General features: G+C 40.7%; 1 protein-coding gene across 1 annotated transcript in view; it reads right to left on the reverse strand.

Moving 5' to 3' along the window:
- Positions 1-446: 446 nt before the first annotated feature.
- med13a (mediator complex subunit 13a) overlaps positions 447-14,570 on the reverse strand; it is a 91,543-nt gene continuing 77,419 nt past the window's right edge. The window contains exons 20-31 of the mRNA XM_059351653.1: positions 13,621-13,810; positions 12,923-13,337; positions 12,028-12,259; positions 10,026-10,217; positions 8,998-9,221; positions 7,183-7,325; positions 6,932-7,090; positions 4,526-4,714; positions 3,416-3,558; positions 3,135-3,299; positions 2,307-2,407; positions 447-2,136 (exon numbers count right to left, since the gene is read on the reverse strand). Coding sequence (XP_059207636.1) covers positions 2,004-2,136; positions 2,307-2,407; positions 3,135-3,299; positions 3,416-3,558; positions 4,526-4,714; positions 6,932-7,090; positions 7,183-7,325; positions 8,998-9,221; positions 10,026-10,217; positions 12,028-12,259; positions 12,923-13,337; positions 13,621-13,810 — 2,286 coding nt within the window. The 3' untranslated portion in view covers positions 447-2,003. The remainder of the gene's footprint in view (positions 2,137-2,306; positions 2,408-3,134; positions 3,300-3,415; positions 3,559-4,525; positions 4,715-6,931; positions 7,091-7,182; positions 7,326-8,997; positions 9,222-10,025; positions 10,218-12,027; positions 12,260-12,922; positions 13,338-13,620; positions 13,811-14,570) is intronic.

The raw sequence follows: 14,570 nt of genomic DNA on the forward strand, positions 1-14,570 counted from the left end.
GAAAGGCAAAATAAGCATCCCTGTCCACTTGTAACTATTTAAATATCTCCCTTGAATTCTGTAGACTACCTACCCAGTCACTGACATGTCAGTGTAAATTCCACTACATTTTCAAGGGCACACTGACAGCAGTTGCTGAGGGATGAAGGAAAACAGAGCAGGACCTCTGTGTATTCAAAGGCTGCTGACAGCAAGAAAAAATGCAGAAAATTCTCAAAAGAGTGAATTGCCAGCTGCTACTACACAACCTCAGGGCAATTCAGCAATTTACAAGTAAGATATCTGACTCAATTTATTATGCAGGGTTATTCCTTTCCTATGCCTTCCCCACTTGTGAATAGTGAGTGTGGTAACAAGCTTGCAGACCTACTGTGTAGTAGAAGCAGATGGTTACTGCAAACAACCATGATTTCCCAAAAAGAAAACATGGCACTGGACTGAAAATACATTTTCAGGGTTTTATTAAATATCGAATGTATTTTCTACACTCAAAAGAAGACCACATACATTTTGATGGTCAAGTCTTTCAAGCCAACAAATGTTGGTAAATATGCAAGGTTAAGAGCAATATCAATGGATTTTCCAATAGTCAAAGTACAGTTTGAACAGGAGAAATCCAGACAGATGTAACTCTGTGCACAAACACTGCATATCCAATGAGCAGCCATCCATAGCTGGTTAAAGTTCATTTACACCACACATTTACTTTCACACTGAAGGAAAATGGGACTGGTCTAAATGTATCCATAACCAATCAGAAGTGGTGCCAGAAGAGCCAGACCTCAGCCAATCAGGGTAAAGGAGAGGTATAGTAAACTAAAGGGATGTGCTGAAAAGGACATTGCATGTCTGCTCACATTCTACCTCTCATTTTCTCTCCTAAATGAAAAGGTCAAACCTGAGGTCAGCTACCTTCAAGAGATGCCAATAGTCTCCTTACACTCCACTACTGGTGTCCTTGTCCAATTGCACATCACAGTCCCCCTCCCCGAAGCAATAAACACAAGCACAGGAAAATAAGTTGACGCACTTTATTCCTAAAACAGAAGCCACACCACCAACTGCTGGCATGGCATTCATATATAATTATTTATATATATTGCCGTTTGGTTTTTGTGTCTAAATGTGTGGTATAAAATACTATATACAACAATGTACCTCTTTATTTGAACACAGTGAAGTTCATTGCTGTACAAGTCCTCTGTAGCTACAGCTTTGCTGTAAGTCGTTCATGCTCAAAGGCATGGAACATAATTCTCCACTCTAATTCTTCTGTACATTGTGACAATACAAATATTCTGTCTCCATACAAAAAATAATACTCTAAAAGCAACCTACTGGGACTTTATTTCATTTTTATGGGATTTTTTTCCTGGTTGTTTTTTTAATTAAGACGATTACATATATCTTAGACCAATTGCTTTAAAGCAGGAAGGTGATATAAACCTTCTCCATTTTTTATATATAAAAGAGGTTAAGAAATAAGACAAATTATACATTTAAAAACTTACAATAAATAAGATAGATGCAGGCATTTCATTTGGATACTATTTCATCCAAAGGAATAAAAAGGAATTTCAGGTCTTAAAACCAAAGATCCATTCTTGAGTTTTTTTCCTTGATCAAATATGTCCCTTTTCTTCCAATAACTTTACAGATAGACTTGTCTTTCCAATACAGACTGGCCAGTGACTGTGCTGCCATGCTACATACCATGACAACCAATCTGTCATTCTCTCACGTTCATTAATTGCGACTCAACTTCTGGTTTCCCCCCCTCATCTTTATTCCCTTGTCTCTATGTGCATGTCTTTGAATCACAGGGACAGGACTGTCTCGACCAGTGACAGCTGTCGAATCCCATCTCGGTGCAGGATCCTTCTCCGTACGCCGCTCTGGTTCCTGCGGTTTTTCTTCAGTCTTGATGAAACGCCCTTTGGAGTCGTCGCTTTCCTCTTCTTTGAAATGTTTCCCCTACATCCCCCCCTGTGACAGGCTGTTGGCTACAACATGTTCATGATGAAGTTGTACATCTGGTTGAGCACCACAAAGTGAATGGGTAGACATGATCGTCGGTCCTGTGTAGCCGGGTCACACGTTAGCCAGGAGAGGGCGTTGTACTGCTCCAGTACAAATCTGTTCAGGCACACAAAACAAATGCAGTAGGAGTTAACTATAGGTTACTTTAAAAAAACATAATAATTAAGTAATACCTTAAAGCAAAAAGCTATTTAAGTCACAATAAAATCCAGTGAAACCACAGTCAGCAGGATGTTAATAGTACAAAGTGTTCTGGTGTTGTTTACCTGAGTACATCTGAGGTCTGATTGGAGTCGAGGGGGTGGGAGTGTTTGCTGTGCAGTAGTTCATCTGATTGCACTGAAGACACATGGAGGTGCAAAGAGGCCTGAGAGAGGAAGCACAGGGAAAGGGGTGGTGTCAATGGCATTATAATGATGTTATTAACCTTTTATTACCTCTCATCTAAATAATTATAGCTCTTTTCGCAGAGCAGTGTCAGCAGCAGTGGGTCTGTAGGAGCAAGGGATATCAGTGCAAATCAAAATTACATCTGTGATCTCCCATTTTTGGCTTTGCAGGTGTTCACTTATCACGAAACACTTGCTGGGGCAGAAATACACAAGCCACAACGATGCTACGGAACAGATTTGCAACTCATTCATGGCTTACATATTAACTGCATTTATAAAAGAGCAGTGTTTCTTGGTCAAAGCAGTGGTTTCCTGGACAACAAATAATCCACCGTATCACCCCTCATAAAAACATCTGCGTCGATGTTTTTACACTTCTGTTTTATACAAATTAAACAATGCATAATGTGTTAATTAGTGAGCATTAGAGTTGCTGGGAGGTGGATTTTGCTTCCCTTAGCTATGAAAAGATGTGAGAGTGCTATATTTCTCACATACCCCTTTGAAAGAAGAATACGAAAGAATATTTCCCAAAATGTCAAACTATTCAGTTAAGAAAAAGTAATGAATGTCCCTACAGTTTTCATTGTACCCTTAATGCACCATGACCTACCTTAATTGTTCAACCAATAAAAGCACATTTATTTTTCACCCCGCACTAAAAGAAGCATATTAAAAAAAGAGAGTGGAAGAGCCTGGTACCTTGAGGAAGAGTGGACACTGGTTCTGAGCCTGCGGACAGGCAGACCAGAACCAGTCAGGTAGTGGGCCGGCTTTAGCCGTCGAGACAAAGTAACCAAGTGCCAGAGGCTGCTGCAGGAGGTTGGGGACTTCTTCATGAGACTCCATCCGGTCCGTACTCTGGCCCTGCAACCAGGTAGACACTCAAGATTAAGCTTTGTCAAAATCACATGTTGTTCTCTATGTATTCTGACACACTACCAGTCACCATGGCCTCTGTGTGGATCTATATGTTGACTCACCTTACTGCCATCACCTCCATGGTGGTAATGAGAGCCAGGGGAGTGTACAGGTGAAGTGGTGGGCGAGATGTTAATGATGTCTGGGTCCACCAACTCGTTCTCCTGGTCCAGCAGGTCAAAGATCCCGATAGCATCAGACCCATCTGAAGACAACAAGATAATTATTCAACTGCACTTCAGTCTGCAAGTTTCGTTTCGTATCTGTTTATTTCGGTCAATACATGTCATTAAAACAGAAGTAACAAGAACCAGAAAAAAAACATTGATCAAAGTAAACAATAAGTAAACAGAGAGAGAAAATTGGTAATAGACATTTGGACCGAAAAGGCGTAGGCTGAAGCATAGCTTATTACGCCTACCCTGTTACAACTCAAGTAAATTTAAAAATTAGAAATGTATAATTCTAGTTATTTATTAATAAAAGAAATAAGCAGTCACAAAAGAGAGAAAAGAAAGAAGCTGATTACTCATTACTCTAACTTATATAAATTAATCATCCTATTTTTAAGTACTTTTTTGAATAAGTTAATGGTATTGCAAGTTTTCAAGTCTTTCTCCAATTTGTTCCATATAATGTGAAGAAGTGAAGAAGTGCTCAGATGTTTTTTAATCCAATTACCTCCATGCGTCTCTGAAAGCATTTGGAATGCTCTAAAATAATCTAATCTGTATGTTATGAGCCATACATTTTTTTTTGTAGCAATGTGCATGGCATACATTTCAGAAAATATTATTTGGACGTTGACTTTTACCTTCAATGTTATAATGAGGTTAATTATATTAACGGAGTATGGAATGTGAATGAGCGTGCTTCATATTTCTGGCAATAAATAGAAATAGAAAATAAGCTGAAGGCACTCAAGGGTGCTGTAGATGCAAGTATGTGAGCACTAAGTACAAAACAACTCTTAATAGACTGGAAAGGTAAACAGGAAGGATTTGGTAACAAGCAGTGCAGATTAAAAGGGGAAACACAGTAATTGCTGCATTTCCCTTTCAGATCTGCGACTTCGTTTAAGGTCCAGCGAATAGGACGAGTCACACTGAATTAAGGAAATGCGAGAGAATCCCAGGGAGTCGCTGCAAGACGGATGAAGGAGCTTTACTGACCAGTGGTGGCGTTAAGGATGTCGATGTTGGGGTCGATGTTGGTGTAATTGGAGCTGGCCACTTGGACGAAGGCGGATGTGGGGAAGACAAGGATGTGGGTGCAGGAGGTGTCCTGTGGGGTGCTCAGCTGGGACGTCTGCATGTTCAAGGTGGTGCTGCGGCCAAACACTGAGCCCGTCGACACAGAGTCTGATGGGACGCACAGAGGGAGGAGAGAGTGGCGGGTCAATAAACAGTGCGGCTAAGAAGGACAACACAAAAAGGAAATCCTTGTCACCATCCTTTTATCTAGTTGGTAAAATATCTTTTAACTGGTCTGGGCAGAAAAAAATCTTCATGCTGGTCCCAAGGACGCCACATAACTCACAAAGAAATACAACATACTTGAACTCTGAAGCATTAGAGATTCAAACAGGAAACAGAAACTAATGAATATTGCCAAACAAATCACTGAAATATTACCCTTTATCAATGTATACACAAGTGAATGTACCATTTGTGCTAGATTCTGTACTGTCCTACAAAGCCTAACTGCAGTAATTACATTTTTGGTCGAAATTGAGTTATAACTAAAAATGAACTCCTTGATGTCTGTTTTATCTTGTGACAAAGTTTAAGATTTCAATGTTGATTAATAGAATAATATAAATTATTTTAAGTTTAAGTTTATTTGATAGGGAAATTATTATCTAGAAAGTGATTAAGTAAAAAAGTGAGATATAATTATATTAAGAGTAAAATACAACATTAATTTATAATATTAAGTCTAATACACAAATCATTGAATAGGGTTGTTAAACAATTTAAAATACATTTATAACAAAATCAAATATGTTTCTTCACTGAAGACAAAATATAAAAGCTGAAAGAAGACAACAACATTATAGTTACTGCACTCTGTTTATGCATCACAATTAGAACCTTTTACAGCAAAACCAGAGTGCAGGAACTACATTTTTTGAGGGTCAAAGGTCAAATAAATTATCATGATTTTTTAGCATAAAAATTGCATCATCAATACATGTAGAAATAAGTGTCATATCACTTATCTACCTATAACCCATTTGGCTGGCCAGTTTAAAAACTTTAAAAAACTTTAAAGCAGTTTTACCCTTTGCATAGTTACTGTAGTTAGGCTTTGTAGGGCAGTACAGCCCTTGTGATTTGTTAATAAACATAACAAGTGATATTATGGCATCGATTGGACTGTATCAGAGAGGAACTATGACCTTTGTTGTCAGTACAAGGACCAAGTGAAGGCATTTCAAAGTGCACAGGAGCTACTCTTTACATTTTGTCCTTTCATTGGTTTTAATGATCAGTTTCAACACTACGTACTAATGAGTCTTTTAACAATGTTCCATCTTCATCTGAGCAACAAGCAAAGTGAAGAAACCCATGGGAAAATGTGTTAAATACATTCCTTTCAACTGTAGCAATAAAATGGAATAAAATTACTTTTGAAGTAATTATATGTCTTAATTGTATAACACTGATTGGATCTTAATTCAGAGAAATAGGATCAGCATCAGAATCTGGTTTATTGCCAAGTAGGTTTTTCACAGAAAAAAAGTCTTGCAAAAATCAAGAATATGAATACAGAAGAAAAGTTCACACAATGTACAGAGTTAGTCGCCCAAGAGATGTGAGGCAACGCATCGCTGATAGACAGGAACTAGATTTTAAATGTCAGAACAGCTGTTACATCTAAAAGTACCTAATACTCTCTTAAGGTTTAATATACAACGCTCAACATTCATGCAGCCCACCCGGCTGCCAAAACAAAGAACAGAGGAGCTCAGATTGCAACACACAGAGGGACTTCATTCTCTGCTCAGGACGCCATTACTCCACTGTATCCTTACATAGTAAAGAGTTGTTTGCTGGTATATTAACATTCAAAAATCTCATACATAGAACCTTTAAGGTCTGTGTTAAATTGATGTAAAGCCCCTCTTGTCATAGTCTGAGGCTAACACAGCCTTGCTAATCTCTTTCAGCTTAAAAGGCTTTTTATGAAGGAGATGTCCTCAGCCCAGCATCACTCAACACAATCCTGGTATGATGCACTGACAATCCCCCACTCGTTTCCCAAAATAAACCCATTGATCTGGCTCTCCATCACACCGCATTGAGATCAATGGGCATCTGAGAGGTAGTGCTTTATGAGCGAAAGGTACATGATCTTCCCTGCCATCAATCTGCTCTGGACAAGGAGGGGACACGCATCGTGATATGCTGCTGCCATCCATCACGCCCCATACACACACACACACACACACACACAAACACGGACATGAAGACACCTCAGTGCTGCCTTTTTTTGGTAGAGTAATGCGACTCAGATGAGAAGTGTACATTAAAACAAATAGTAAGTGTATTTATAATCATGTGCAGACACTGTACCTGGCATGATGATGAAGGATCCCTGGGGCTCCATGGCAACCAAGCACACGCTGAGGATGCTGGGAGTATCTGAGGCGGAGATGCCGCACATTCGACACATTTCCTTGAGACGGCGACTCAGTGACTGAAGGTTTCTCCTGCTCAGCAGAATACTCCAGTCTGGAACGAGAGGGAGAGAGAGGGGATGAATTAACATGCAACACTTTAAATCCATAAAAATAAGCATTTTGGACTAATTAGGTGCTTCTTACCTTTTAACTCTCCGTGTCCTATCCTACCCAGTCGGCCAATCACCACCCTCCAGGGCACTGATGTCATTTGCACCAGTCCCAAGCACCAATCCCACAGCTTCTGCAGGCCGAGCCGTCGTACGGAGCCCTTTTTCCTCCGTGCCCTGCGGAACAAGCATTGACACACATGTCAACACTACTTCTCAGAACAAACATTAAAAGAAGTGCAATGTAATTTTTGCAACTAGAAAAAATAAAGTTTACACCAAGAGGATCTAGTGAGCGTTTTTTTGTTAAATGACCTTTTGTCTCATACTTCAATGATTTAACTATTCTTCCTCCTGAGTGATCTTTTTTTCTCTCTCTGTCCTTGTTTTTCATTTCCTTATTACCCTTTTTTATTATTATTATTATTATTATTAGAAATTTTATAATTAGTATTTTTCTCTCTGTTAATTTTATCTATTATTTTTTGTCTATTAATGTACTGTTTTTTATGTTTGTTGTTGTTTTTTTGGTTATTCTGATGATTACTTTTAGGGGTGGGGGTACAAAAAATGTAGAAAAAAAGTGAACTATATATCAAGTGCTGTGTTTGTGTATTCATGAAGCAGGAAGCAGGATGTCAACAGAGCGGGTTTAACATTTTGTAAGCGAAAGCTCTGCACGCAGGTGAAGGTGAACCTGTGGACTGTGTGGTCCTGTGCGGACCATGCTTGACTGACAGCTTGGAGCCTTCCCTCTCAAGCATAATTTACACTTAAGCAAAAAAAGTGGCATTTGACAGCTAACGTGACATAATTGATGAAAAAAAATCACAGCTTTGATACCAAGCAGACACATTTTGAGTGTTGCTGACAGCTGCTGTGTACCTTTCAGAAGGTCACAGACATTTGTTGAGCAGCTGTGACTGAATGTGGGATATTCACAGAGAAAAATTAACATTTACAACACTGGAGCGAGTGGTGTTCAGATAAATGTGATGGAGCAGATTGTTAAAATTACTTTCACCACAACTACACTACAAACACTCAAAACATTGTGTGACAATTTTTTAATATTAGCTGGCACTTTTTTTACATGACAGCTACAAAAATGTTTTCGTAGTACACAGAATTGAATGATCTCAGTACTAGTGTGGGGGTCCAGTGGCTTTAAGTGATTCCTACTGATGGTAATAAAGATTTTGAGGCTGGTGGGCTCAAGACAAAATGTCTATGTCAAAAACTGCCTTAAAACTTAAGATTATTATAATTCAGTGAATTACATTTTCTCAAACACCTTGAACCAATTCTAACCAAATCTTCATTTTCAGAATTTTAACTCTTTATATGCCACTTTGTTTGTACAATGCCACTGTTTATTATGATACAAAACATTACACAACATTTTTTTTTTCCATATACCAAATTCCAAACCCTAGGGGGGATTATTTTAAAATGTTGGGATATGTCAGCGATTAGCAACAACATTGACGTTGAGGCATTGCATCAAACACTACAGTGCTCCACAATACAGCAGCAACATAGCGTGCATTTGCCTCATAGAGCAAAATGGCTCAATCTGGTGGAAATAGAAAAAAACTACCATTTTAAAGCCAGGGTCTAAATGCAAAGCTTGATATAACAGAATGCATTATCTCAAAAATGTTGGTTTTAATTGGGGTTTTTTGTCATTAAGGACAAGTGTCTTTACTTTAGCAACATAGTTTAACATGGTTGTGGCTGAACTTCCAAAGTTCGAGATAAAAAAAACAAACAACAAAAATGAATTTAAAAATGACAAAGCCAGAGAAGTCCCTCATGATGCACAGTCATGCAGGTGGTGTGCTCCTACCTGTTGGGTACATCGATGTTGATGATGCAGGTCTCTAGGAGTTCCCCGTACAGGTCAGTGCATGTAGCCAGGAGCCAGCGTTGGTCGTGGGATAAACAGTATCCAACAAACAGCACGTTGTATTTCTGCGACGCCTCCCCAAATGTCTCCCCGAGCTCCGTCTGCTTGTCCTTGACTGGCGCTAGAATGAACGGCGGCGTATACAGACGCAAACACTCCGGCCTCTGCAGATTGGGAGGTGAAAATTGAATTAGGATAAATGTTCAGCCCTTCTGCACAAATAGATAGAAATCAGACATGCTCAAGATATGTAAAATGTGTGCATGCATGACTCGCTGCAGAACTTTCACATCCTCTCTTTCAATCCTAATTCCTGCTGAATCACATTCTAGGTGTCTTAACATGCAGAAATGTCCCGTTTGTCCCATCCGTATCCCAGCTCTTCTAGCAAGGCAGCTCAAGGTTTGCTAGTGTGTTAAAGGGATAAGGTAGCACGGGCTGTAAAGAAGGAAGTCCACTGAATTAGGTCCTGATCTAAAGTGCCCCTTTGTCTAAACCTGGAGCTGAGATCCCATTATGGAGGTCTCAGGGAGCTAGCCAAGCAGATAATGGAAAGAAAACTCTGGAGTAGCAGAGGGTTACAAGTTCCCTTGGTTCGGTTCCAGAAGAAAACACTACAGGGATGGTTAGCACTACAAACTCTATATCTCATTGCCTTCTTTCTTTTCAGCGGCAAACTGAACACAGCCGGGGCAAAGAGCTGGGTCAAACCAGGTCAGGTTCAGAGCTTTCAGAGCTAAACAGCAAGAGAAATGCTGCTGCACGGGCCACAGTGTCAACCTCAGTTTACCTGCCTATCGATCAGAAGACAAGTTTGGCATGTTAATGCTAACAGAGAGAACCGACAGAGCTGTCACTGACCAGCCAAAGAGCTCGACTGCAACAAGGAAAACGCCTTTCTCCGCTTTACAAACGGATTATGACAAACCAATTAAGGGTGCAACTGCTACAACTTGTGTTGTGTTTACCTCTGGGCTCTTCAGTGCTGTGTCGATGGCCAGGCCCGGGCCGAAGCCCGTCAGTGACTTGACGTTGGTGAAGGTGGGCAGCGGCCGCCTGCACTGAGCGAAGACGGAGAAGGCAAGAGATTTGAGGTGCTGGGCGTAGATATGACGGTCTTCGCCTCGTACTGGCTGGAGCAGGTACTGGCAGGGGACAATCTGAGGGCAAAAAGACAAGTGGTTAGACAGGCAACACAACACGGGCGCTTACAATGATTCTGCAAAATCTACAAATTAGAGAAAAGTGGTCAGCACAGAAGGATTTTATACATTTACATTTAATCATTTAGCAGACGCTTTTATCCAAAGCGACTTACAGGAAGAGTAAAAGCGAACAATCAAGGTATAGTGCAATAAGAGCTATTAGTGCATCAATAAGTGCTAGTGACAATTAGAGAGGGACGCCCCTGCTCTGGTAGGAACTGGAAGTGTGTTCCACCAGCGGGGAACAAGAAGTGCAAAGAGTCTGGATTGCCTTGGACCAACGGAGGGCAGAGCCAGGCGCCGTTCATTGGAAGAGCGCAGCGGTCGTGAGGTAGCATATGTCTGAATGAGGCTTGTGTCAGGAGTTGAGTGGCATGTTGAGTTAGGTAAGGTCTGATTTTTATAAACTCACTTTATGGCTCATTTTTAGCTGTGTAACTTAAAATAAATCAATCTATATAAATGTTCATTAAGGGACCATCACAGAAACATTTTGTATGCTGCAATGCAATCCAATTAGAGCTGTCTCCTTAATGTTGGTGAACAATCAGTCAAGATGCTGAGTGAGTTGAATCTCATCCTGTCAGTCAAATCACTGCCCTTTTCTTTTTTTCCACTTGGGTCATATTTAACAGCACGACAGGCTGTGAACTTTTACAAACCGACTCTCGTCTGAAAATGACCCAACTACAATACTAACCGTTACAGAAACAGTGAAGAGTGATGGAAACAGAGGGGCGGGTGACGCAGAGCAGTGTGACTCATTTTTGTTCTGTGTGGAAACATCATGTTTTCACATCACAGATGATGAATGGAGGCATCAAAACGTGAGTCTTACAGAGAAAACATGAGGAGGAGTTCAGTGTGGGGTAGCTGCTCTTCACGTGCACGAGGCAGTGAATAATACATTTCTCATAATCATAGATGAAGTGTATCGATGAAAAAACATTGTTAATATACTGAATACTTATAAAAACAAAAAAGTATGGAAGGAAAAAGCTTTTTCGTTTTTCCCATTTTTGGGAATTCATTCAGAATGAATGAAAAGGTTATATAAGAAGCTGAAACTTCTTATATAGTCGCCGTGGCACGGTGCCAGTTATTCTGCTACATTGAAGGTTGCTGAACTCTGTGCTTATAAGAGCAAGCTGTCAACACAGATGTAATATATGTGATCAGTTTACACAGTCAACCTGTCAACATGGCTGACATGTTACTCAAGTGGTCAGTGGAGACAAGTCTTGTTCCTCAAATACACACATTCCTGAGTCTAAGTTTATGCTGAACTTATGAATACATGCTGGGCAGAAATGCAAAGAATGCATCCCAACATTAAAAGAGGTGTTGAGTTTCTTTATGATACTTTTTTAAGGCTTGTGAAGCAGTGTTGGATCGCATTATATTGTTAGGTTTGTCCCCCTTCATGTATATATAAGCAAGACAGAAAAACACCCAATATATTGCAATCAAACAACCCCAAAATACAACTAGGGGAATAGCCTTAAAAATAATGAATTTAAGATATATTTATTGTTATTGTATATCATTAAACTGTGAAGGCATATCTAGGCTACACTGTTAGTATAATGATGAATATGTCAGCAATTATGCCATTGAGCATAATCTGTTAAACATTAAGGATTAATTGACAATCTGACATTGAATACACAATTAATGCAATTAACTTATGCCATCACCTTCATGATAATAAAACACTGCAATAAAAAAAAAAAAAAAATGCATTCCTCCTGGGAACTTTGCTTACCTGTACAGAAATAGAATTGCGGATGTGTGGGGGCAGGAACTGAAGCATCTCAAGGTAGCAGCGTAGCAAACCCAGCGTCCACACACTGGAGGAGGCCGGCACTGGCCCCGGGCCACCGTCGGCCTCCTCGTAGCTAAAGGGATCCACAATGTAAACAACGATGGCGGGTGGATACGTGATGGCGTGGGACTCCCCGTCCGTGGGCACGCCTACCTTCTCTCGTTCCAAAGTGCTGGAGAACGCACAGAAACATCACAAACACACAGTTCAGTTACGCTTACAGGAAATAAATACAGACTGTAATAACTAATTATTAGATCATTATAAGTAATGAACAACTAAGTTAGGTGCTTTCACAGTATTAAACTCATTAACCCATTTAAGCCGGGAATGCATTACCACATTTCTACCATTAAAATCGGGGGCGCTCTTGCGTTATTCTACCATTAAAGCCGGGAAAGCGGATACGTTGTTTTGTAGTATTTGTAGTTTTTTCCACCTATTTTCGGTCTCTTGGCCAATGAAATGCATCAGAATACACGTGGGAGTGTCGCAATGCATCATGGGACTTTTCCAGAACTGAAATCATGGCGGAAGACGACTATAGCGGAGGGAGCTCAGATATAACAGCTATAAGCTCTAAAATACTTTTTGAAATTAATTTCTATCTGCTACAGAGGCTAAAAAATCGATTATTTAGTAGAAGCGTTGACACTTCTGTTGAATTTCCAGAAAAACTTCAGGTTTTAGGGGGTTATTTTAAAATCGCCCAGAAGTTTTCCAGCCGTTTTAGACCTAAATGGGTTAATGCAGGAGACCAATGCATGTTGTGACTTATTGTCATACATGTTCATGTTTGAGTTGTTTGTGTGCAGGCTTGTGTGTCCTGTGGTACCTTTCTGGAGGCTCTGTGGGCCCCTGGGCCTGGCTGCTGGAGTTGTCCCCTGAGGTGCCAGTATTCTGGGTACCAGCCTGCTGTCCCAGCTGTCCACTCTGGGGGCCACCTCCCTGGCCCTGGGTGCCCATGCTCCCAAAGGGGGGAAAAGAGCTGGGCTTGGCCGACGGCATCCCGCTGCCAGGCTGGCCTGAGGACGTCACCAGACTGTTGGATGAGGCAGAGCCGTTCCCGGACACACTGTTGCTGCTGCTGTTGTTGTTGTTGGGAACGGAGGCGTTGACTGCGCCCTGCTGGCCGACTGAGCTGGAGGTGGAGCTGGACAGTTGTGTGGATGACGACTGGCTGGACGAGGGCGGGGGACTGGGCTGTGTGAGGAGGGAACTGTCTAATGGCTGTGATGCGAGGTATGGAGCTGGAGGGAGAAAGCACAGCATTGGATTTTCGTTAATAACTTCAATCACTTTTGAGGAAATAAAATGCATTTCCACTTGACCTCCTCTTTCACTGATTTCAAGCTCTCTTTGTAACAGCCAAGGCTCTCTAGCTAGCCTTTTTATAACTAAACCAAGTGGTGTCGAAGGTGGAAATTCAGCAACAAAGAGCTGACTGAGCTGAGTGTTGAGCAGCAGAAAAATCAGGGACCATGTAGAATAAAAAACACACTTACAATGATGGTGGTATTAAATTACACGTACCGAGGTTGTGGCGGCACACTTGTGCATAGAGTTTGAGCTTAGTGAAGGCGTCGCTGTTGCTGCTGGCAGCTTTGAGGAACCAGTCGCTGACTGGCTGATCAACGAGGTTCTTGGCTCCGTTGCCACCGACGAGGACGATGCCATCGGGGTAGCCTTTGGAAATGGGCCGGTGCTGACCCAGTCGACATGACTGTGAAAAAAAAATAGTGGCAGAGACCATGAGTGTGTGAACTGGTATGCTTACTACACAATATTTAACAGTGATGAACAAAAGGACACTTCTGATAAGGTCCACATCTACTTGAAACTGTCTGAGAGAAACTCAGTACAAGATACTTCACATCTGCATATTACTCCTGTTATTTTAAACAAAACTGACCACTCCATATCTCCTCTGTGTAACAAGTGCAACTTAGAAACGGGGACGTATTTCCATTACTTTTGGAAATGTAAACTAATTTCCAGATTTTGGACACTTATTTCAAAAGGTAGTCGGTGGGATATTTAAAAAAAAAAAAAAAAAAATTAAGAAAGACCCTAGGGTTTTCCTCCTAGGCCCTCTAGGGACTTGCATCTCACTGCGTCACATCATCAGCTCCTTGATAAACTCCTAGTTGCTCGAAAGTGTTTATTAAAAAACTGGATCAAAACTCTTCCACCTAGTGTCACCCTTTGGTACAGGGAGATCTTTGTTATCTTCCCTCATGAAAGATTACAAGCTGCTGTAAAGATAAGGACGGGATGTTCTTAATTGTTTGGACACCCTTCATAGATTATATTGATGGGCAGACTGTTCTCTGACTGGAAATCATGAGTACATATTGCAGACTGGAGATAAACTATTTTTTATAAATCATTATGTCATTATTATTATCTCGGTCATTATGATTGTTTTCACTTTTTTTTTGCCTAACTTTTTATAGCATGTGCTGTCTGACGGGATTGGGTGG

Source organism: Centropristis striata, chromosome 15 (assembly GCF_030273125.1).
Source record: "Centropristis striata isolate RG_2023a ecotype Rhode Island chromosome 15, C.striata_1.0, whole genome shotgun sequence".
In the NCBI taxonomy this organism is placed as follows: Eukaryota; Metazoa; Chordata; class Actinopteri; order Perciformes; family Serranidae; genus Centropristis; species Centropristis striata.